The following is a 19,603-nucleotide window of genomic DNA, read 5'->3' on the forward strand; positions in this document are numbered from 1 at the left end:
GCTCCAGAGCAAATATTTCCCCTGACTGCAGCTCAGTGTAATTTGGTGCAGCTGCCAACCCAGAGGTTAAAAACTTTTAAATTCAAATAGAAAGCAGGGCCTAATCTCTTCACCAAAGGGACACACCCACAATGAGCTGCTTTTGCACAGTTTAATAAAGGCATATCACAGACATAATTTACCTCACAGGTTAAAACCAAGGATTTTTAAATACACTTCTCTGTCTGATCCCACAAACACACTAAGGGAGCAGCAGGACCCTCCAAGCAGAGACACAATTACCACCAGGCCATCCTTGATAACAGTCTTCACATTTGCATAGATAAACATTTAAATAAATGAATCCAAAAGTATTACAAACAAGGTAAGTTACAAACAAAACTGAGGCCTTCCAAATACTTGATTTGTAAAGCAATCCTTTTTGGGGGAAAAAAAATGGAATCACAGGCTTATTTCAGCAGTTTTACACTATCCCACACTTAAGAGCTTGGGACTGTTCCATTTGTGACTGACCCTGAGAGTTCAGTTCTGTTCAGTCCTCCCGAAGGTAAGGGTCATCATCTGTGTTTTCTAAAACACCCTGTGGCAATGAGTCCTCTCCTCGGGCTTTGATGAGCTCGTCTGTCTGAGCTTCAGCTAATTTGGTCTCTGCTTTCTGGGACAGCAGCCTCACCTCCTGCACCTGGGACTTCAGCACCTGGATGTGGCTGCGGGCTGTCACCGAGGCCTGGTCTGCACCTGCAGGGAAGGATTGACACTCTGGGTTCCAGGAGCACTGGGCAAACCTTCAGCTAAGGAAATGGATGGGATTATCATCTGCTTTGCTGTGTTGTGAGGGCTCTTGGGCTGTATTAATGCTCAATACTGTTCATTTACCTCAAGCCTTTTGTCTGCTTTGAGGTGTCACCGCTCCCTTGAATTCTCGCATCCCAGTGGGATACAGCTGGAGCTGGACAGGAGTGATCACCTTGTGCCAGTGGGTTTAAGAGCTAAACCCAGCCCAGTCCCTGTGTGCTAGAACCTTTCAGTCCTTGCCCCATCCTGGCACCTACAGCAGTGGGAATACCTGTGGCACTGTTGAATTCCCACCATTCTCCTCCCATGCTCCCACAAATTTCTGGGTCTTCTCCAGGCACTTACAGAATTAGGGTCTCAGTATATTCACTGCCTTCCCTCCCTTCAGTAACTTTGCCCATTTGCCACAAACCAGTCCATAACTCAGTCTCAGAGCTCTCAAATATCTCCAGGGAGAAAATACCAAAATTAGTGTACATTTTCCTTTTTTAATATAACTAAATCCAGCTGGAAAATCCTCCTGGATTCATAGGCAGCCTTGGTTCTGTGGCTCCCAGGACTGTCTTTGAGCCTTGCATTTAAAAAGAACTGAACTCTTCCCTCAGACATTTTTGGCCACGGTTAGTCTTGACCTAAACCACAAGTGAAGTTTCCAGGCTTAGCTCTCAGAACACACCTACAGACTCGCAGCCAAAACCAGAATGTACGTGCTCAGCACCTCTGAAAACCAGGCACCAGCTGTCAGTTGTGGTGCTAACTGGGTGTACACTGTGTGTCTGAACTGTGCTGAGAGAGGGACGAGGGGCAGAGGCTCAGTGCTGCTGCTCACCTGACTGATACGCGGCCTCTGCTGCCATCTCCGACAGCCGCAGCGCCGTCATCCAGCTGGATTCCAGCCTGCGGTACTCCTGCTGCTTGGTGGTCATCTGGGAGAAAGAACCAACAAGGTGTGACACACTGAGAGCTCTCCTGAGCTGTGCAGAGCAGGGCTGCAGAGGCAGATGGTGAGGGAGGTTTGTTTGCTCACATCCACTCTGGCTCCTATGACCACCTGCCAGACTGCATCCACCTCTTCCGAGTTCATCTTCCCAAGGAGATTTGAGTATTGCTTGTAGAGAGACACCAGGGTATAAACTGCCTGTGAAAGAATAATTTTGCACAGTTACCACAACAGCTTGCACAGCTCTGGTGTTGTCTCAGTGTTACCTAGTGTTAATTAGCAAAATTACTCTTCATACACTTGATGTCCTGACAAGGATGTAAACTGGAATGCAAATACTTTACTCAAATTAGCGCTTTATTTGCAAAATTAAAACTGTGTCTTCTTGTTTCAGATTTAAGTATGGCTCATGCCATTCTTCTGATGGAACTCAGTTCATGGCCTTAGCAAGGCTGAGAAGGGCAATAAAATGCCCAAGAAGAGAGAGCTCAGTACACAGGTAATATAAACAACTGTTATGAGTTTCTTCAGCCCCAGTTCTGAGTTCCAGGGTCATTTTGCCTAAGTTACAAAAGGGACTTTTAACAAGAGCATGGAATGACAGGACAAGGGGAATGGATTCACGCTGACAGAGGGCAGGGTTGGATGGGATGTTAGGGAAAAATTCTTGGCTGTGAGGGTGGTGAGGCCCTGGCACAGGCTGCCCAATCCCTGGAGTGTCCAAGGCCAGGCTGGACGGGGCTTAGAGCAACCTGGGACAGTGAAAGGTGTCCCTGCTCATGGGACTGCATGGGCTTTAAGATCTTTCCAACCCAAACCATTCTGAGGCTGAGTAATTTTACCCCAAAAGCAACAGTTTAACAAAGCTAAAAATAACTTCCACATTTGCTGTAGAACAGTGACCCCACGGCTCCCGAGGGACCTGACATCTTCAACTCCCCTCACCCCTTGGGTTAAATTAATTTTGCAAAAGCCCATTTTGAGTGTTGTTTAAGAGGTGTAGCTAGTGGCAGAGCAGCTGGCACTGCCAGCAGTGGGTGGTGCCAGGCGTGAGGCCCCGGGCTCACCTTGGTGTACTCGGTGAGCGCCTCGATCAGCGCGTACGTGGTCTGGGACAGCAGCGTGGCCGTGCTGTCTGTCACCAGGGACACGGCTCTTCTGATCAGGGCATCGTTGCTCAGGGACCCCGAGCTCTGCTTCTGCAACACAAGACACCCGTGTGACCCTGCGTGACCCTGTGTGACCTCGCCATCGCCCTCCCCACGGACACCACTCCAACACGAGGGTGAGGAACAGCCCCACTGCGAGGCTGCACGGCCAAGCTCTCCCTGAGGATGCAATCCTGGGGGCAACCAGGACGAGCAGGTGGGTTTGGGTGTTAAACTGGCGCAAGGAGGGGGTGCTGGGGGTACCTCCACGACGGGGACAGCGCACAGGGCCACCCCCAGCCCCACGGCCTGGTGCCACTGCCCGCTCCTGCCCACGAGGCCTCGCTGCCGGACGCCGGCCAGGACTGGGAAGCTGCGCCTGGAAAAGCAAGAGGCAAAGTTTAGCAGCAGAAACGTCCCAGTGTGGGGTGGGAAACAGGGATCAACGAGGAGGAGAACACCCAGAAGCTGTTCGAGGGGGTCTTGTCTATGCCAGGCTCCTGTGATGCAGCTGTGTGACAACAGTTTGTTTCAAATTTCGTATTATTGTTTAATCGCTAGTGCAAGAAAAGGCAAGCACAGTAACTAGTGCAGTATCAATACTTCTAGAGACAAAATGTGTGTTAGCTGGCATGGGCACACTGCTGATAGTCAACAATACTGGAAAAGAGGTTAAAAAACATGCTCAAAAGTGGCGTGTGGTACATGCAGGTGAGAAATGTGACGGGTTTGTTACACTTGGGTCTCTGTGGCCAGTTTTATTTATAACCCAAGCTGTGCAAATGCCCTGGGGTCAGGGTCTATCACAGAAATACTCGAGCAGAAAAACAGAAGCACAGAGCAATGAGAGTCTTTTTTGTTGTTCTACAGCAATTTAATGAAAACAACCGGCGGATTTTCCTTCTTTTATGCCGTGTACTCTTTAGCCCACAGCCTGCAGGTGGGTAGCGCGGTGCGGGCAGCGTGTGTCCCCCTCAGCCTCTCCCCCCGGCCCGCCGGGTACCTGAGCACGGAGCAGCAGCTCCGCAGCCACCGCCCGCCCGCCGCCATCTTGGCCCGCCCGGCGCGCGGGAAGTGACGTCACACCCGCTCACCTGCGGGGGCGGGGTCCGAGCGCGGCGCGTGCGCAGAGCGCCGGCGCGTGCAGCGGGGGCGCGCGCCGGGCCGTGAGGGCAGCGGCGGGAACGTGAGGGGAGCGACCGGGAGAGGTCCCCAGGTGTGTCCCCAGGGATGTCCTCGGGGCTGTCCCCAGGGCTGTCCCCAGGGATGTCCTCGGGGCTGTCCCCAGGTGTGTCCCCAGGGATGTCCTCGGGGCTGTCCCCAGGTGTGTCCCCAGGGATGTCCTCGGGGCTGTCCCCAGGGGTGTCCCCAGGGATGTCCTCGGGGCTGTCCTCGGGGCTGTCTCCAGGTGTGTCCCCAGGGATGTCCTCGGGGCTGTCCCCAGGTGTGTCTCCAGCTGTGTCCCCAGGGATGTCCTCGGGGCTGTCCCCAGGGATGTCCCCCGTCACGGCCCTTTGGAGCACCCCTGACACCTCCTCCGTGTTTCGCCGGGATGCCCAACATCGCAAGGGTCAGAAATAGGCAACAATTTGCCCACCCCTGACACCTCCTCCGTATTTCGCCGGGATGCCCAACATCGCAAGGGTCAGAAATAGGCAACAATTTGCCCAGCTGCTGGGAATGAGAAGGAGAGTATGAAACAGGGTCTTGTCTAACTATTGCAAAATGTGGAATGTGTAAAAATCCTCTTAACGGGCTGTTCTTTGGTGTTTGGTTTTGTAGCTTTCAAACTGGATAAGAATATTTAATATGTGAAACAGATAAGCCCACAAGTTTTTACTGATGTCGGGGTGTTAGAAAACCAAATACCTTGGTGGTGGAATTCCCTTGATAAGGTTTAGGGCTTGGTGTCTTTTAGTGATACTAGATTTGGGAAAGGTGAACAAAGCTTGGGAAGAAGGACAGAAGGAATGTGGAACTTTGGGCCATGAGGACATTGGGCAGAACCCCCAAGACAAGGAAGAAACTGACAAACAAACCCTTCACATCTGAGTTGAAATCAGCTCCATTGGATCAAAGGGAATTCCATCATGACCACCAACTCCGAGACACCAGTGCTCCTCACGGCCCTGGTTTAATTCATCTTTATTGTTCTAAAGTACATGCTGCTGCTTTGATTTTGGGTAGTTCCATGCTAGTGATAATCTCCACCTTCTCCACCAAAGGTTTCCTGTGCTATTCCACACAAAATGACCTTAATCAATTAAATCTATTCTTTTTAGTTATAGCAAGAGTTCCTCTTCTCTCTCCTGTTTTCAGAGACTCAGCACAGGTTACTTTACTGAGGCAGTGCTGTATCACACATTTTTCATCTAACTCCATGCTTTAAACACTTGTTCCAGAGCCTGGCACACCTGAGAGTGCCAGATAACAACGCTGTACCTGATAAAACCGTAGGGAGAGGGGAACCTTGTGCTGATTTGAAATGTCTTTTTCCAGGACTTCTAAAACAAATTACAAGTAATTTCAGCGTGTCTGCCTTCACACCCTTAATGAGGCAGAGCAGGACAAGGCAGGACTTGTTTGTTGAGATGTTGGAGTGGTGTTGCATCCCTGCCATCCCCTGTGCTGGGCTCGGCAGGGTGGGAATCTCAGGAGAAAACTGCTGGGAGGCTTTTAAATAGTTCAGAGTCCAGGAGACACAAAGAATCTGCGAGAGCCGCAGGGATCTGTAAAGTGCATGCACGGGGATACCTTTTCTCTTTTAACCTTTATTGTTTTTACACAGGAGAGTAAGACTGAGGGGAGGCAGCAAGAGCACAGAACTCTCGCGGGTTCGGCGCAGGGGGAAGGCGCCTCCATCCCGTGTGCGGAGCTGCGCCCCGGAGCCGCGTGCCTCTGGAAAGGCCGAGGGAGCAGGAGCGGGGGCAGAGCCCTCATTTGAGCACCAGGAAGTAGGTGGTCCAGCCGGCCAGCAGCAGCGCCCCGAGCAGCACGGTGTAGCTGAACAGCACGAAGGCCAGCAGCTCCCGCAGCACCTTGAGGAAGTGGATGGCAAAGGAGTCTGGCATGGCTCTCCCGGCTCCCAACTCCTCCCTGGCCTGGAAGCAGAGGAACAAGGTGAGGCTTCTTCACAGCAGGGGCACCACCCTGACGTGGGGAGAAATCCTGTGGGCTGGGGGATTGATGGCCACCTGGAAGCTTGTTAGTGGCTGGCGTGGGCCTGTTCAGAGCCCTACCGAGGTGCTGAAAGAGAGTTTGGGATCTGATCAAAGTCTCCAGATCAGGACTGGTGAGGAAGCAGATGGAAATACAGACGCAGGCAGTGGGCACGGCCATGGGGGTGAGGCTGGGGGGTGTTACAGAGTCCAGCTGGCTCCTGGAATCTCTCCCCTGGGGCTGTGCGTCCAGGAAGCGTCAGGATCAGAGCGGCCGCTGATGGTGCATTACCAACAGCCTGTTCTGATCAAAGTGGTCAATTCCTCCAAGGAAGCCACCATTAATATTTAATTCTATAATTGCATCTAATGGAGGTACTGGCACAAACTGAGCCTTTTGTTTAGGAATGACGAAAACTGAGGCTTAAATACAAGTTCGTACAGGCAAATATTTATATCTTGCATTAAAAATAACCGTGAACAGGAGACGTGGGATAAGATGCCTTAGAATTCATCTTCTAGCAGCATTGTATAGTCATATGTACGCATTGCTTTGGAAGGGATTGCTCATTTGTTTAGTTTAAATGAAATCTGAACTTCTCCCCTAAAGTCACTGGCTTCTTAGATTTGAAGCTGTGAAAACCCACCTAAAAAATTCTGTTGTCTCTTCAATTTACGTGTTCTTTTAAATTTCCATCGCGACTGTGCCCGATCAACAATATTGACGCTCCTGGTCAAGCACGGACGGGAGTTTAAAATCAGACTTAGGATAAAAACCAACCCAGAAGGATTATTTTTCTTCTGAACAGCCTAAAGCCAGCTAAACTAAACTGAATTCCTGTCCTGCTGCCTGGAATGTTTTCTAAAGAGCTCTTGTGATAAGGAATTCACTTTTTGGTGTTGTTTAACAAGTTCAGCCATTCCATTCCAAGCTCAGGCACATGTATACAGTACAGGAGTTACAGCATTTTTAAACCAGCTATGGTTTCTCTGTTGTTCAGAGCCTTACAGATTTCTGTCCATAGGCTGTGCGAGATTTCTGGTTATCTAGAAAGATGCTGATAGAAAAATAAACTGCTTACCCAGGCAGATGACGGGCTCTGCTTCGGCAAGTTCGTGTTTCTCCCTGGTTTTGCTCTGCAGCTGTCCCTCTTGCAGGGGTTTGTGCCGTAGGCTGATCCCGCTGTGATCCAGGAGCAGAGTGTGTGTGTGTGTGTGTGTGTGTGTGTGTGTGTGTGTGTGTGTGCAGCCCACACGAGGACTGAGCTCTAGGTGTGGTCAGCACCGGTTATGATCCGACAGCGCCGTGGTGCTCGGAGCAGCCAAACACTCCCCTTCCCCTGGGGGCTTTTGGCAACAGCACTTCCAGGGTTCCAGTGCCAGGGCTTGGAGTCACCAGACCAAAACCTGCATTTGTTGAGATGTGGGGGTTTGCCTCTAACAAAACCTTGTGTCATCTTACATGTTTTATTCTGTTATCTCAAAGGCTGCAGTGCCTCTTGCTCTGTTCCCTGAGCACCCTGTGCTCTGTGAGCCACTCCGCAGGAGGATGCTCACACACAGCTGGGGCTCATCCCCAGGGTGGGACTGTGCAGGCTGAGCCAGGATATTTACCAAAACTCAGTGAGGGCTGAAGGCAGCCTAATCCCTGCACGGTCCCCAGGTCACTGCTTAGTGTCACCCTTACCCTCCTTCCCAAGGAGTTATCCCAACATTTCAGGGCTCAAATGATGCAGCTCCTTTGCAGTGAGGGGAGGAGAGCCAGGCTCTATGTTTATTCTTAGCAAACTGCTTCTGATAATGTATGAAAAGTGAAAGTCTTGGGGTAGAGGTTGGGTAATATTTTCTTTTTTTTTTTGGAGTAATGTAGACAGCAGAGAAGGAAGATGATGTACTGCAAATCAAATCTCTTACCTACAAAGATATTATGATGTAGAAAATGGTCCCTTAATTTAATTAGGTTGTCTTGTTATCAAATTATTACCCACATGGTCAGCAGGGCCTTGGACAGAAGCAGAACATCATCAGCTGCTCAGGAAGCCTGTTAAATAGTAATTGCTCCTCCAGGGAATTGATCAGCGTCAGGATGGCTTTTATTTTGTTGTTGAATAGTTCCAGGAAGAGGCTTTGTCTAGGTGGAGGGGTTACACAGTTCTAGTGTAGGCTGCAAAAAAATAGGCTGCAATGTTGGTGATGAATTCAGTGTTTACCAAGTGTCTGGTGTAAACTCTTTACCAAAAAAAGTTTTGCCTGTAGTGTTACTGATTGCTGGCCAGGGGAAAGATGAGAAACTCTGTGTTTTTCTTTATTCACCTGTGGTGTAGCTCAGAAACCAGCCTGGTCAGTATTTCCTTGGGATTAGTTCAACTATTAAAATTTAATTAAAAAATAATCTGGAAATTGTGATACTACAGAGACACTTCAAGGCCAACCCAAGGACACACCGTTGGTCTGAGTAAATTTCTTGTTTTTCTCTGCACAGTAACATCTAATTTTTGATCCAAACCTAATTCAGTTTTCCTTTTAAATACTCAGAAATTAGCTACTTTAAATGGAACTTGCAGAGCAAACAATCCATGTTTGCTCTTCTTGCATCACTGAAGTTGCAGCATGTTTTTTGTTAAGTCTGTCTACCAGTTGCCTCCCCACCTGAAACAGAAAGTCTCCGGTGATTGAAATTGTATTTTTCTTCAAAAGTTCAGAAATTCCACTTCTAATGTAGTATTACAGGTGGCAGAACAGAATTAAATTTTACATGAGCCTTCATTAAATAACACCTGGGTGTTAGAAAAATAGTTTCAATTTAAGTAATTCAGTTATCCAGTTATCCTGGGACAGGGAGACAAGGATACAGCTACCACAGTGCAGGGTTTTATTTTATTTTTGTATTCTAGAGAGAGAGAGAGAGAGAGTGCAAACACTTCCAAAAAAAAAAGATTAAATACATCTTTATTTTATTTAATAAGTCAGCTGGAGTTAAACAGATAGAGGGGCTCCATGGAGGGTCTGACTTGGCAGACTTCAGTCTTAGAAAATAAAGCAGACCAAAACCCACATTCACAACTGTGACAACTTGGAAAATTTGAGGGATTTATTGGGACATATTATACATGATAACTAAGGCAGAAATGTTTGCTAAGACAGTGATTTAAGGTGAGGAGTGGGCCTTTTATTAGTTGTGTTTAAGAGTGAACTGCAGTGTGGAAGAGTCCCCAGTGGCTGTGAGGACACTGACAGTGCCCAGCCCAGCCCAGGCACCACCAAGGACCTTGCTCTGCCTTCCCTGAGCAGCCAGGAGCTGCCTCTTGCATGCCCAGGGCCCAGGCACCAAGCCCATGGAAAATTCCATTTTACAAGTTTGAGCTCTACAACAGCTTGTGACAGCAAGTACCAGTTTATAACCTGAACAGGGGGTGAAAAAAGTGTCTGTTTAAAACCCACTGTTTACTGGGTCCCTGCTCTTGCTATTTTTGGCCCCCACACAGGGAGTGTTTGTGTGTCTTCAACCATAAACTCAGGACACACTGATGTCATTCATACTCTGGAGGAGCTTTCCAGAGTCAGGTGGGTGTACCTAGGACAAAGAAGTCACCTCACAGCAATCCCTTCAGGGGACAAGTGAAGTAAAAGGCTCAAGGATCACAGGTATAGCTGTGTACAGATCTCTGACTGACACATCCAATGCATCCATGGAATGTATCAGGCACCAGAGAGAGACAAAGTCTGGGAATACTGGTATGAAGTCAGGAATAGAGAACATCCTGCCTCCTCAGCACTTTAGGAGGGTAAAAAGCAGAAATCACATCTCCCACCAAAGCTCAACTGAAAGAAAAAAAGCAGCAATTTGCCAAAGAGAAGGACCAGGGCCCATTCCCGCTGCCCCAGCCCTCGGCTGCCAGGTCAGACCATGAGCAGGGATCTCTCTCTTTCCCACTATTTATCATTAGTGCCTTCCAACCCTGCTTGTCTACTTGGAAGTTCCACAGCCAGCTGGAACACAAGTGCAGAAGGGATGAGGGCAACTGCTCACGAGCTGGTCCCAGGAGAGCTTCCTTCACTGCCGTGTTTCTCTGATGGAGCAGCTGTGCCAGCTGACATTCCTGTGTTACACAGGGCCTCTCACATTTCCTGTCTCTCACCACACACCCTAGAACGGGGCAGGCTCCAGTTTCTCCATCAAGGATTTGATCCAGGTTGTCCCGTTGATGAGTTTTGTAGTGGCAATGATGTACTCTGTGCCTCCATCCTCCATCTGGGACAGGAACCTCAGCGCGGCGATTTCTGCGTACGTGACCCCGCCCAGGAAGAACACCAGGGTCACTCTGTTCTCACCCTGCTGACCTGTGCGTTCACAAAAAAGGTCCAGGTTGGCTTGGTTTGATTTTTACAGCTCCTCTGCATCAACTGTCAGTCAAACTCAAATGACCTGAATTAGAGGCTGGGACACAGAAGTCCACGGTCTGCTCCCAGCTCTGGAGTTGCTACAGGATGTGTTTCTGTTTGAGAGTGATGCTGACCCTCCTTCACATAACATTACTTATTAAAATCACAGTGTAAGTTTAGGGTTTATTTTTGTACTCTGATGAGAAGTTAAACCCTTTGTCAAAGGAGGATTAGGTCAATCTGACACTGCTGTGGGACAGGGGGATGCCAGACTCTGCCTCTGCCTGCCCTGACTTCAGTTTGCCTCACTCCCTACTCACACAGACATATTTTCCTGTACACCATGGGAAAACAAACCCAAACTTACGCTTTTTCTGCAGGCCAGTAGGGAGCTGCTGCCTCTCCTCGAAATGGGGCCCTGGCAGCATCTTCAGAACCTCCTCGATGCTGCGCCAGCCCGGCCGGGCCAGCAGCTGGGCCAGGCGCACGCTCAGCGGGGCGTAGCCGCTGTACACGTACGAGATGTCATTGGGGTTCTGGGGGCACAGAGACAGGGAGGGGACAGCACGTCAGTGCCACCTCATGCTGCAAAACAGCCTCAAAGAAATCAGTAACATCGAATAAAAAAGAAGGTTTTCCTGCTGCACATAATTCTGTAGTTAGAGGTAATGTGTGCTGCTGAGGCGCCCCTTTACCTGCTCATTAACATCATCCATCCACAGGCGCAGCGTTTTCCTGATCGTCGGGTAGTTGTTCCTGCCACCTGTCTGGGGTTTCAGGAGTCCAGCCTTTTCCAAGTTGTTTAAGGTCAATATATGTTCATAGCCATAAGTCTGTAATATGAAGAAATCACCTTTAATAGCATGGCAATAACCCATGACCAGTGTTTAAAACAGAAAGGAAAAAAAAAAAAGGCAAATATGTTTGTTTAAAAAATATGTTTGTTTAAAAAAAGATTTTTGGTTAAGATCTCTGTAGAGTATATCCAATTTAGAGTGTTTAAATAATATTAGTAAAAAGTGATATAAGCCTCTGTTTCTGCATGTTGTAACAAAAGCACCTCCCAAGGATCTGCCCAAACAGAAACCCAGTGCTCCCTCTGTGCACATTATTCAGGTGTAAGATGTGTCTGTCTAGAATTGAAGTGTAGAGCTAAAGATTTGACATGGATTTTCTCAGGAATTTATTCCTCCAAATGTTAGAGGCTAACCTGGATAATCTCCCTTTTGTAATGGTCCAGAACCTTCTGCTTCAGCCCACTATTGCACACGGATTGCAAGCACACGAGACGCAAGATCTTGATTAATGGATGTTTCTGAGCTATGCAGTCTTCAATGTAATTGTTAACCTATTAAAGAAAATACATAAGCAATTATTTCAAGAATTGTTAAAGTGCCCATCAGACCTGGAAAGAAAAATCTGGTTTGCCTGGTTCTCCAAAAGAGCAAGAAAGAGCAGCAGCTGCTCTCCAGGCAGCTCAGGACCATCTGCAAAACAGTGACCCAGCTCTGGTTCCATCTGGGCTCTCCCTAGAGCAGTCCCTCACTCAGTAGCAAACTTTGCACTGAAAAATTCTTATTAACCATCTTCTATGTTCCACTGATCCCTCAGAGCATGGGGTGCCCCTGGACAGGTCAAGCACCCCAGCTGTGCACAGGCAATGACAGGTAACTCAGAGATCCATTTCACTGGACATCATCTAGATCAGATGTTTCCTCTCTCAAAAAAACCAAACCAAACCAAAACAAAAAAAAAAACCACAAATGGGAAAAAAAAAGTTTCTTGAAGATGTAACAGTGGCCATTATCTGCTTACCTTGTCTGTGTCTATTCCGGACATGAACTCTTGCTCCACTGTTAAATTATCAAAGAAATCTTCAGATGCTTTGGGAAAAGAATAAAAATCAATACAAGAGCAACAGACAGCTTATACTTTACAATTAATGTTTCAGCAGAGATGCACTGGATGGAGCAAAGCCAGTTTTTGCCAGGCTGAGTGATGTCCACCAGGTTACCTGGCATCCTGCTGGATTTACGTGGTTCCTACTCACTGGTGATGTCTTTGATGAGCTCTGCGATGGAGGTGTGGTTTGCCAGCGAGCTCCTCGCCGCCTGCATGTGAGGCAGCTGGGACACAAACTGCTTAATCTCTCCAACAGTCTTGGCATGGTGCCTTTCCTGTAGAAATCCATCACTTGGGTTAGGCCTTGTTCATGTTAGTAACACCAAACAGATCATTTTATCATGAAGAATTATTATTGCACTCCCTGTAGGGAGTTAGAGCTACGCAGCCTTTCAGACAAAGATGCTTGCACTGAAGGCACAGCATTACCTGTAACAGCACTTGGATCATGGGGAGAGGCAGCACATAAACACAGCAGCATCATTAGACTGTTATTTTCCATTATCCCAGTGTTGTAAATCATTTTATCCACATTTGTCTGACTCCAGCCATCACTAGCTGCTCCTCAATTTCCCTACCAGGAAAAACTCCCTTTTTCACACCAAGAGGAATTACTTTGCTGGCTGACAGGGAGCTCTAGGCCAATGCTGTCAGAGCTGGGGAACATCTGCCCTTGGAGCAGGAGTGAAAGGTGCTGAGGAACTGGGCTAGCAAGGTCTGCCATTCACTCTACTTGGTGCCAACAACATGCCAGGTTTTGAGGCAGGACGTGCTGAAGCACCATGCAAACAGAGTTCAGCTCAAGAGGTCTGCACTGCATTTGTGCTACTTGCCTCTTGCTGCAACTTGGAATAAAAATAGTAATAATTTGACTCATATGTGAAGGATTTAAATGGGCAAGTGCAGGCAGGAGAGTCATGATGGAGCCTGTGACTGAAGAAGTCCTCTGCTGCCAATATGCTGCTGTTTCATTATCACCTATTACTGCTGACAATTTCTTAGAATTCTCCCTTTTTAACAAGCAGTATGAACAATCCATCTTTAGCACCTCCAGCACTAATAGTGCAGAAGCAGAGCTGCACTGGGCAATGAGGCTGAGCACTCAGTGTTTCAGTTAAGGTACCACTACCTCATTTTAGATGAGGCAGGTTAAGAGGCTAAAAAATAGCCCTAAGGAAATACAATCAAAGAGTGAACAAGTTCTCTTGAGAATCACCATGAGGTCAGAAAAATGAGATATGGGATCTCAGTTTATGAATCATCAACAGCATGTTTTCAACAAAACCACAAACGTGTCCCACACAGCTCTCCAGATTTGTCTGAGACAAGCATGAATTTACAGTTCAAACCTCCTGCATGACAACTGCCTTTTGCACATTTCTGTTGTTTTTGATGCCAGCCATAATACTCTGAAAGCACATTCTGGTGTTCTATTGCTTAAAGCTTTTTCTCTGCATCCTGAAGGGAAAAGCACCTTTGAGTGAACAAGTACCAGGAGCAGCCAAGTGGAATTGATCAGCACACTAAAAATCACCTTTGGCTTCTTGCAGAGGGAAGTAGTACCCAACTCTTGCAGACTGAAGAGAGCAATTCCTGTTGTGGGATCTATGGGCTCACACAGCACAAGCCTGGATTAGGCAAGCTCTGAGCAGAGGGAAAGCCCCAGAAGAGAGGTGTGGGAGAAATGAGGAACCACATTACTACAGGCTCCTTAAAAGGTGATTTGACCAACACCACTCGGAACAGTCCATCCCAGGGCAGGGGAACAGACTGGAACAGCTTCCTGGTTTTTCTCTGGGTGGGGGATCATTGTGGGAGCAGCTTGAGCTGCCAGTCCCAGCCCTGCTGAACACAGACTGTGAATTATCTGGTGCACTGATGGACACAGGCCTCACCTCAAAGGCTGCTGAGATGATCTTGGCTTTCTTGCTCAGCACTGACCCCACAGCGTTGAAGTTCTTGTCTCGGATTTCGGCATAAAGCTCTTCTGCAGAGTTCAGCTGGAGCTTCTTGGGTTCTGTGGGGAGATCTTTCCCACCCTCACCCTGCTTCTTTGGGGCAAACTTCTCAGGAGGGAGTTTCACATAAGCTACCAAATGAAGAGAAATAACCTTTGTAAGGACTGGAACTTCATCAGCAGAAGTTAAGATCAGCAGGCGGTGGAAATGTGTCCCCTGGGCTGGAAACAGTTCTGAGTAGCAAAGCAATATTAACACTCAAACCACTCAGTGCCTGTGTGTTAATGAAGGAGAGTCCCCCTGCACTCAGCCAGGAACCTACACAAACATCAGAACCCAAGTGCCAGCTGCCCTGCTTTCAGAGAGCCTTGGAGGCAGCCCAGCAGCCAGTCCAGTCCAGCAGGAGGATTACAGCCCATAAATGCCTCCCTGCAGTTTTCTTACCCCCTGAAGAGCAGCACTGTGTTCTGAAAATGGCATTTCACAAACTGTCCTGTCCCCTCAGTGTGACACGTGATCCAGGCAGGATGGATGCTGAAGGCACACACTAACATTCCCACTCACACACTCCTTCTTCTGTCACTGTGCCTGCACCCAGCCAACAGCCAGAAGGTGCCCCTACAGTAACCATGGACTGTACTTGGCTCCCCTTCCCAGGCAAAAAGAGCCAGAGTGGAACATGATGGGCTCCAGCCTGGGACTGAACAAACCCCACACTGATTTCAGCTGAGCTGCTCCCACATCACATTTAGAAAAGCACAAACCCACCCAACACACTGCAGCCTGGCCAGGACACGGGAAAGCTGTCCCTTCCCTGCAGGACTCACTGTTCTGGATGCCGTAGATCTCATCGATCAGCCCCTCGTACGTCAGCTGCGTGGCCAGCGGGGTCAGCAGGTCCACGTTGCGGTCCAGCAGCAGGAGGGTATCAAAGACAGGAAATATGGAATTCTGGCTGCCAGGGAACTCCCGCTTCATCCTGATCATCATGTTGGCCACGTGCTGCAAGGAAGTCACATTGCTCTGGTGAGGGTGCAGGCCACAGCAGATGGATGTGACCTCTGGGCCCTGCAGGCACGTGCTTGTAAAGGAAGGGGATGGCAGGAGGTACAGACTGGCTGATGGACAGAGCAGGATGAGACTGAGAAAACAAAAGTCCTTCTCTGCTGCTCTCTGCAGCTCAGCGACAGTGATGGCCAAAGCACTGCATTCACCTCAAGCTGCTCCCTCACCACAAAAAATACCAATTAAACCACGGGTTAATCACAGAGAAGCAAAATGGATGTGTGTGTGTGTGTGTCATGACTGGATTAAAAAAACCCCAGAGGTGCATTTAAGCAAACACTCCTTAAGGCATTTCCAAAGAACAACATAAAAGTTCAGCCTCACCCGAGCACAGTCGCCCTTCCCAAAAATCTGTGGGATGGTTCCGTAGAGAGCCTGCAGTGTCATCAGCCCCTTTGCTGCATGGTACAGACTGGTCTGGTCACTCTCCAGGTAACACTCCTAAAGAACAAGAGGGATTCTGATGGGAGGTGTCAATCCAACACAGATGCTTCCACAGCAGAGCAGGGTCCATGTGAACAGTTCAGAGGAGACACAGGCTGGGGACAAACTATGGCTGTTGGAATATATGGACCTTATTACCTGTGCTGTCACTACATCAAATCATTTTTTGATCACCAGACTCTAGTATTTTTTGAACTCCAAACACCAATACAATTTGATGGAGTAAAAGAAAGTGACTGGAAGGACCTTCTCCTGCTAATTAGGCCAGTCTGAACACTCAACACCTCATTACAGATGCAAGCCCTGCCACGTCTTCTGAGGGCCCAAACTCCTAAACTATCCTGTCCTTGGATGCAACTCTCTGGGAATGCAGGACATGCAGCTGGGATGTGACAGCTGTTAATGCTCAGTGCAGTGAGAACCATCACACGGCTCCCTGGCTGCGCAGGAACACAAACTGTGCTGGCTCCTTGTGACAACTGAGTGCTTTAATGCTTCATTTGTGACAGTAACACCAGCAGCTGAAGCTGGAGGAACTGGGATGCAGCTTGGTGTAGTGACTGTTCCTTCAGCATTTAGTGTGAAAACACAGAGGCAAGTTCAGGATCAGGCCAGGTTTGCTCTGCAAGGCCTTTCCTTGCTGTGCAGGTCACTCACAAACCCTCTGAGCAGAGCTGCTGCAGCAGCAGCAACGTCCAGCACAAAACCACATCCTGCTTTTCCTCGAGGACGAGGCGAGCACGCACCTTGAAGGCGCTCTCGGACTCCATGGAGAGCAGGTCTCCGTCGAAGGGGATCAGGTCCAGGCTGTACTGCTCGCGGTGGATGAAGGAGCCCAGCACGCCCTGCTCCTTCAGCCACTGCTCGCACAGGAGGCTGCGGCGCGGCACGAACAGGATGTGGAAATCCCTCTGCGGAGAGCGGCCTCTGTCTTCCCTGCAAATTCACAGCAGGAGCAGGGCACTCGGTCACTCGCTGCACACGGGAGCAGCACAGACCACGGGCAGGGGGCACTGGATTCACACAAAACAGGAACGCTGCACTGGGTTATTGCTGACTCCTGGATTTGGAGCGTCAGTGTCCTTGTGCAGCCACAGCTCTGACACCAGGGCAGGGGGACGTGGCTGTCCTGCAGCTCCCAAAAGGCACAGCAATCCAAGCATGACTCGTTCCAGCTAATTAGAAGGAGTGTAATCCTTGCAGGGAGGAACGCACCCTCTGCATGGCAGCCAAGGTAAAGCCCCCCTGCCCAGGGTGTCTCACGCCCCCACTTAAACCACAGAGTGGCTGTGCTGCAATTTGGTGTCTGCACATCGCCCTCGTTCCCTGCACAGGTGTAACAAACCACGCGGTGGTTCGGGCCACGCCTGCCCCCTCCTCACGGCCGCCCTGCCCGCGGTACCTGAGCACGTTGTCCGTGATGATGTCCATCAGCTCCAGCTTGGGTCTGACGAAGAAAATGATGTTCTTGACGTCGGCCGGGGGCAGCCGGCCCGGCTTGAGCGTGAACATCTTCTCCACCTCATGCTCCTGGGCGGAGGCACGGCCGTCAGCCGAGCGCGGGGGCGCCGGGGCCCGGCCGCCTGCCCCCGGCCCCCGCGGCGCTTACCTTGAGCAGCGAGTACTGCGCGATGAGCCCGAACGGGCCGGTCAGGTACTCGTCCCACACGATGGCCTGCGGGAAGTGACGGCGGGATCAGACCGGCCACGCCACGCGCGGAACCCCCCGGCCCCGGCCCCGCCGCGCCCACCTTGGAGCCCGCGCACTTGTCGAGGAACTCGCGCAGCTCGCGCCGCCCCGCCTCGCGCAGCGCCGTCAGGTTCACCCGGCCCGAGCTCAGGTGCGCCGCCATGGCCGCCCCACCGCGCCCGGCCGCGGGGCGGGGCCGCGCAGCCGCACGGAGCGCGGGGCGGGGCCGCGAGCGTCAGAGACGGCGGGGAGCGGCCGGGGCCGGTGGTCATGGGTGATCGGGTGTGATGGGTGATCGTGTGTGTGTCATGTGTGTCAGGTGTGGCCCCTGGCACCGGGCTGCTCCCTGGACTGTGACCAGCCGCAGCAGGAGCTGCTTCCCCCTGCGCTGGGCACTGCTGGAGCCCCGTGTCCAGAGCAGGGAACGGGGCTGGGAAGGGCTGGAGCCCCAGGAGGGGCTGAGGGAGCTGGGAAGGGGCTCAGCCTGGAGAAAAGGAGGCTCAGGGGAACCTTTGGCTCTGCAGAACTCCTGCCAGAAGTCCCAGCCGGGAGGGTCGGGCTGTGCTCCAGGGAACAGGGAATGGCCTAAAGCTGCACCCGAAGGGGTTCAGGTTGGACATGAGGAGGAATCTTCACTGAAAGGGTGGTTAAATGTTGCCCAGGGAGGCAGTGGAGTCACTGTCCCCGGAGGTATTTAAGTAAGGACTGGATGTGGCACTGAGTATACCCTGGTCATGCTGACAAGGTGGTGTTTAGCCAGATTTGGTGATCTCAGAGGTCTCTTTCCAGCTGATGGATCCTGTGATTTACAGTGCAGCCCCTGGGCACACCTGTCCCCATGCAGAACCCCTCACACTCTGAACGGAAATGCAGAAAAGACAACACTACTTTTTTTTCCAAAATATAACTTTATTATATATATGCATATATACACACACACCACACTCACTATATAGAAGCTGAAAGAATGCAAAACAGGGATGGGCCACAAACTGTTCCAGGTGTGCACAGCTGTGCACAGCAAACAGGTTTCCAAAAACCCCAGCAGCTCCTTACCTGCGTCATTTCCACATTTCACACCAAACCACAACCCAGAGCTCACGGCACCGAGCGACATCGCAATCAAAGGAGTAAATGAAAATAAAGATGAAGTATTTCTCAACTCAGTCCAGTGTCAAAAAAAAGCTTAAAAATCTAAATGTACAAAATCAGCCTTAAAATGGTTTAGTGCAAATATGAAAATTAACAGCATATTTTAAGGTATTTAAATAAGCTTTAATATAACTCTAGTGCTTCATTCCTATACATGTTTTCCCACCAACAGATCCAACAGCACAGGGGCATTTCCTGCTAAGGGCAGGACAACCCAGAACCTGGGAAGAAACAGCATAAAGTCATTGTTAAATCATTTATTTATCTTTCACTGAAGTTTGTTAAAAAGGGACAGGGGGTCTGTATTAGTGGAAGATCAAAACATCGACGCTTGCAGGGACTCCGGAGCGGGCGGGCAGGGGCGCGAGGGTCGCCGTCCCCTGCGCTGGCAGTCGTGGCTGTCCCCGCTCAGAAGGTCTCGTCGTCGTTGCAGTCGGCCGTCCAGTGGCCGAACACCTCGCACGTGTCGCAGTAGGGCCGCTCCTCGCGCCGGCTGCCGTGGTGCGCCGAGTGCGGCGGCTCCTCCAGCGCCTGCGCCTGCGTCGGGCAGTCCTCGGTGTCGTGCAGGTCGAAGCAGCCGCAGATGTCGCAGAAGAGACGCGGCTTCTTCTTGGACAGGCTCTCCTCCTCACTGCAAGAGCAGCATTGGCACAGTCACTGCCTCTGTCACACGGCAGCCCCGCAGTGAGCTCGTGGTTACTGAGACTCGGGAAACGCCACGGAGCTCCACCAAAAACAGGAAACAAACCCTTCTCCACCACCCTGCAGTGCCCCCACCACCCCTACACTCTAATATTTACTGAACAAGCTGCTGTTGGTGCAAATACTTGCACAGAGATTTAAAAGAAACACATGCAGAAGAGCTTCTCTTTTCCCTTAAGAGAGCTGAAGTCATGATACATCAAATAGGTTTTAGTTAATTTCTCTGCATTGGTTCTTCCCATCCCAACACAGCTACAGCCTCTTGG

General features: G+C 50.1%; 3 protein-coding genes and 1 long non-coding RNA gene across 11 annotated transcripts in view; 1 reads left to right on the plus strand and 3 right to left on the minus strand.

Annotated features, from left to right (window-relative positions):
- Positions 1 to 137: 137 nt before the first annotated feature.
- On the minus strand, positions 138 to 3,943 carry DIABLO (diablo IAP-binding mitochondrial protein). Its single transcript, XM_041410183.1, has 6 exons — positions 3,887 to 3,943; positions 3,148 to 3,262; positions 2,803 to 2,934; positions 1,823 to 1,933; positions 1,625 to 1,721; positions 138 to 738 (listed from the first exon to the last, which is right to left on the minus strand). The coding sequence occupies exons 1-6, from the start codon at positions 3,931 to 3,933 to the stop codon at positions 533 to 535; spliced, it is 708 nt and encodes a 235-aa protein (XP_041266117.1). The 5' UTR covers positions 3,934 to 3,943; the 3' UTR covers positions 138 to 532.
- Positions 3,944 to 4,002: 59 nt separating this feature from the next.
- LOC121338849 lies at positions 4,003 to 14,215 on the plus strand. Of its 2 annotated transcripts, none has more exons than XR_005953076.1 (3): positions 4,003 to 4,099; positions 5,672 to 6,003; positions 13,877 to 14,215. It is a non-coding gene; the product is annotated as an uncharacterized LOC121338849 (long non-coding RNA). The 2 variants fall into 2 exon arrangements; XR_005953077.1 differs by lacking the exon at positions 13,877 to 14,215 and adding an exon at positions 11,147 to 11,274.
- VPS33A (VPS33A core subunit of CORVET and HOPS complexes) lies at positions 8,900 to 17,678 on the minus strand. Its single transcript, XM_041410140.1, has 13 exons — positions 17,545 to 17,678; positions 17,403 to 17,468; positions 17,196 to 17,323; positions 16,540 to 16,729; positions 15,674 to 15,790; positions 15,112 to 15,286; positions 14,222 to 14,415; positions 12,475 to 12,601; positions 12,240 to 12,307; positions 11,635 to 11,772; positions 11,120 to 11,257; positions 10,792 to 10,960; positions 8,900 to 10,382 (listed from the first exon to the last, which is right to left on the minus strand). Exons 1-13 carry the CDS (start codon positions 17,644 to 17,646, stop codon positions 10,189 to 10,191), a joined length of 1,806 nt encoding a protein of 601 aa, XP_041266074.1. The 5' UTR covers positions 17,647 to 17,678; the 3' UTR covers positions 8,900 to 10,188.
- Positions 17,679 to 18,356: 678 nt separating this feature from the next.
- The window catches only part of CLIP1 (CAP-Gly domain containing linker protein 1), a 62,355-nt gene continuing 61,108 nt past the window's right edge, over positions 18,357 to 19,603 (minus strand). For 5 of the 7 annotated variants that reach the window (XM_041410132.1, XM_041410133.1, XM_041410135.1 and 2 more), the window contains one exon: positions 18,357 to 19,266. In XM_041410132.1, the coding sequence (XP_041266066.1) occupies positions 19,044 to 19,266 (223 nt within the window). In that variant the 3' untranslated portion in view covers positions 18,357 to 19,043. The remainder of the gene's footprint in view (positions 19,267 to 19,603) is intronic. The other 2 variants (XM_041410139.1, XM_041410138.1) reach the window with 1 other exon arrangement.

Source organism: Onychostruthus taczanowskii, unplaced genomic scaffold, assembly GCF_017590055.1.
Source record: "Onychostruthus taczanowskii isolate IOZ18803 unplaced genomic scaffold, ASM1759005v1 scaffold32, whole genome shotgun sequence".
Taxonomy (NCBI): domain Eukaryota; kingdom Metazoa; phylum Chordata; class Aves; order Passeriformes; family Passeridae; genus Onychostruthus; species Onychostruthus taczanowskii.

Coding starts and splice junctions, on each gene's coding strand:
- DIABLO (XM_041410183.1), bottom strand. CDS start 3,933: ATGGCGGCGGGCGGGCGGTGGCTGCGGAGCTGCTGCTCCGTGCTCAG. Junction 2,935..3,147: donor GCGCTGTCCCCGTCGTGGAG/GTACCCCCAGCA, acceptor CTTGTGTTGCAG/AAGCAGAGCTCGGGGTCCCT. Junction 1,934..2,802: donor CGCTCACCGAGTACACCAAG/GTGAGCCCGGGG, acceptor ATTCTTTCACAG/GCAGTTTATACCCTGGTGTC.
- VPS33A (XM_041410140.1), bottom strand. CDS start 17,646: ATGGCGGCGCACCTGAGCTCGGGCCGGGTGAACCTGACGGCGCTGCGC. Junction 17,469..17,544: donor ACAAGTGCGCGGGCTCCAAG/GTGGGCGCGGCG, acceptor CACTTCCCGCAG/GCCATCGTGTGGGACGAGTA. Junction 17,324..17,402: donor CGCAGTACTCGCTGCTCAAG/GTAAGCGCCGCG, acceptor GCCTCCGCCCAG/GAGCATGAGGTGGAGAAGAT.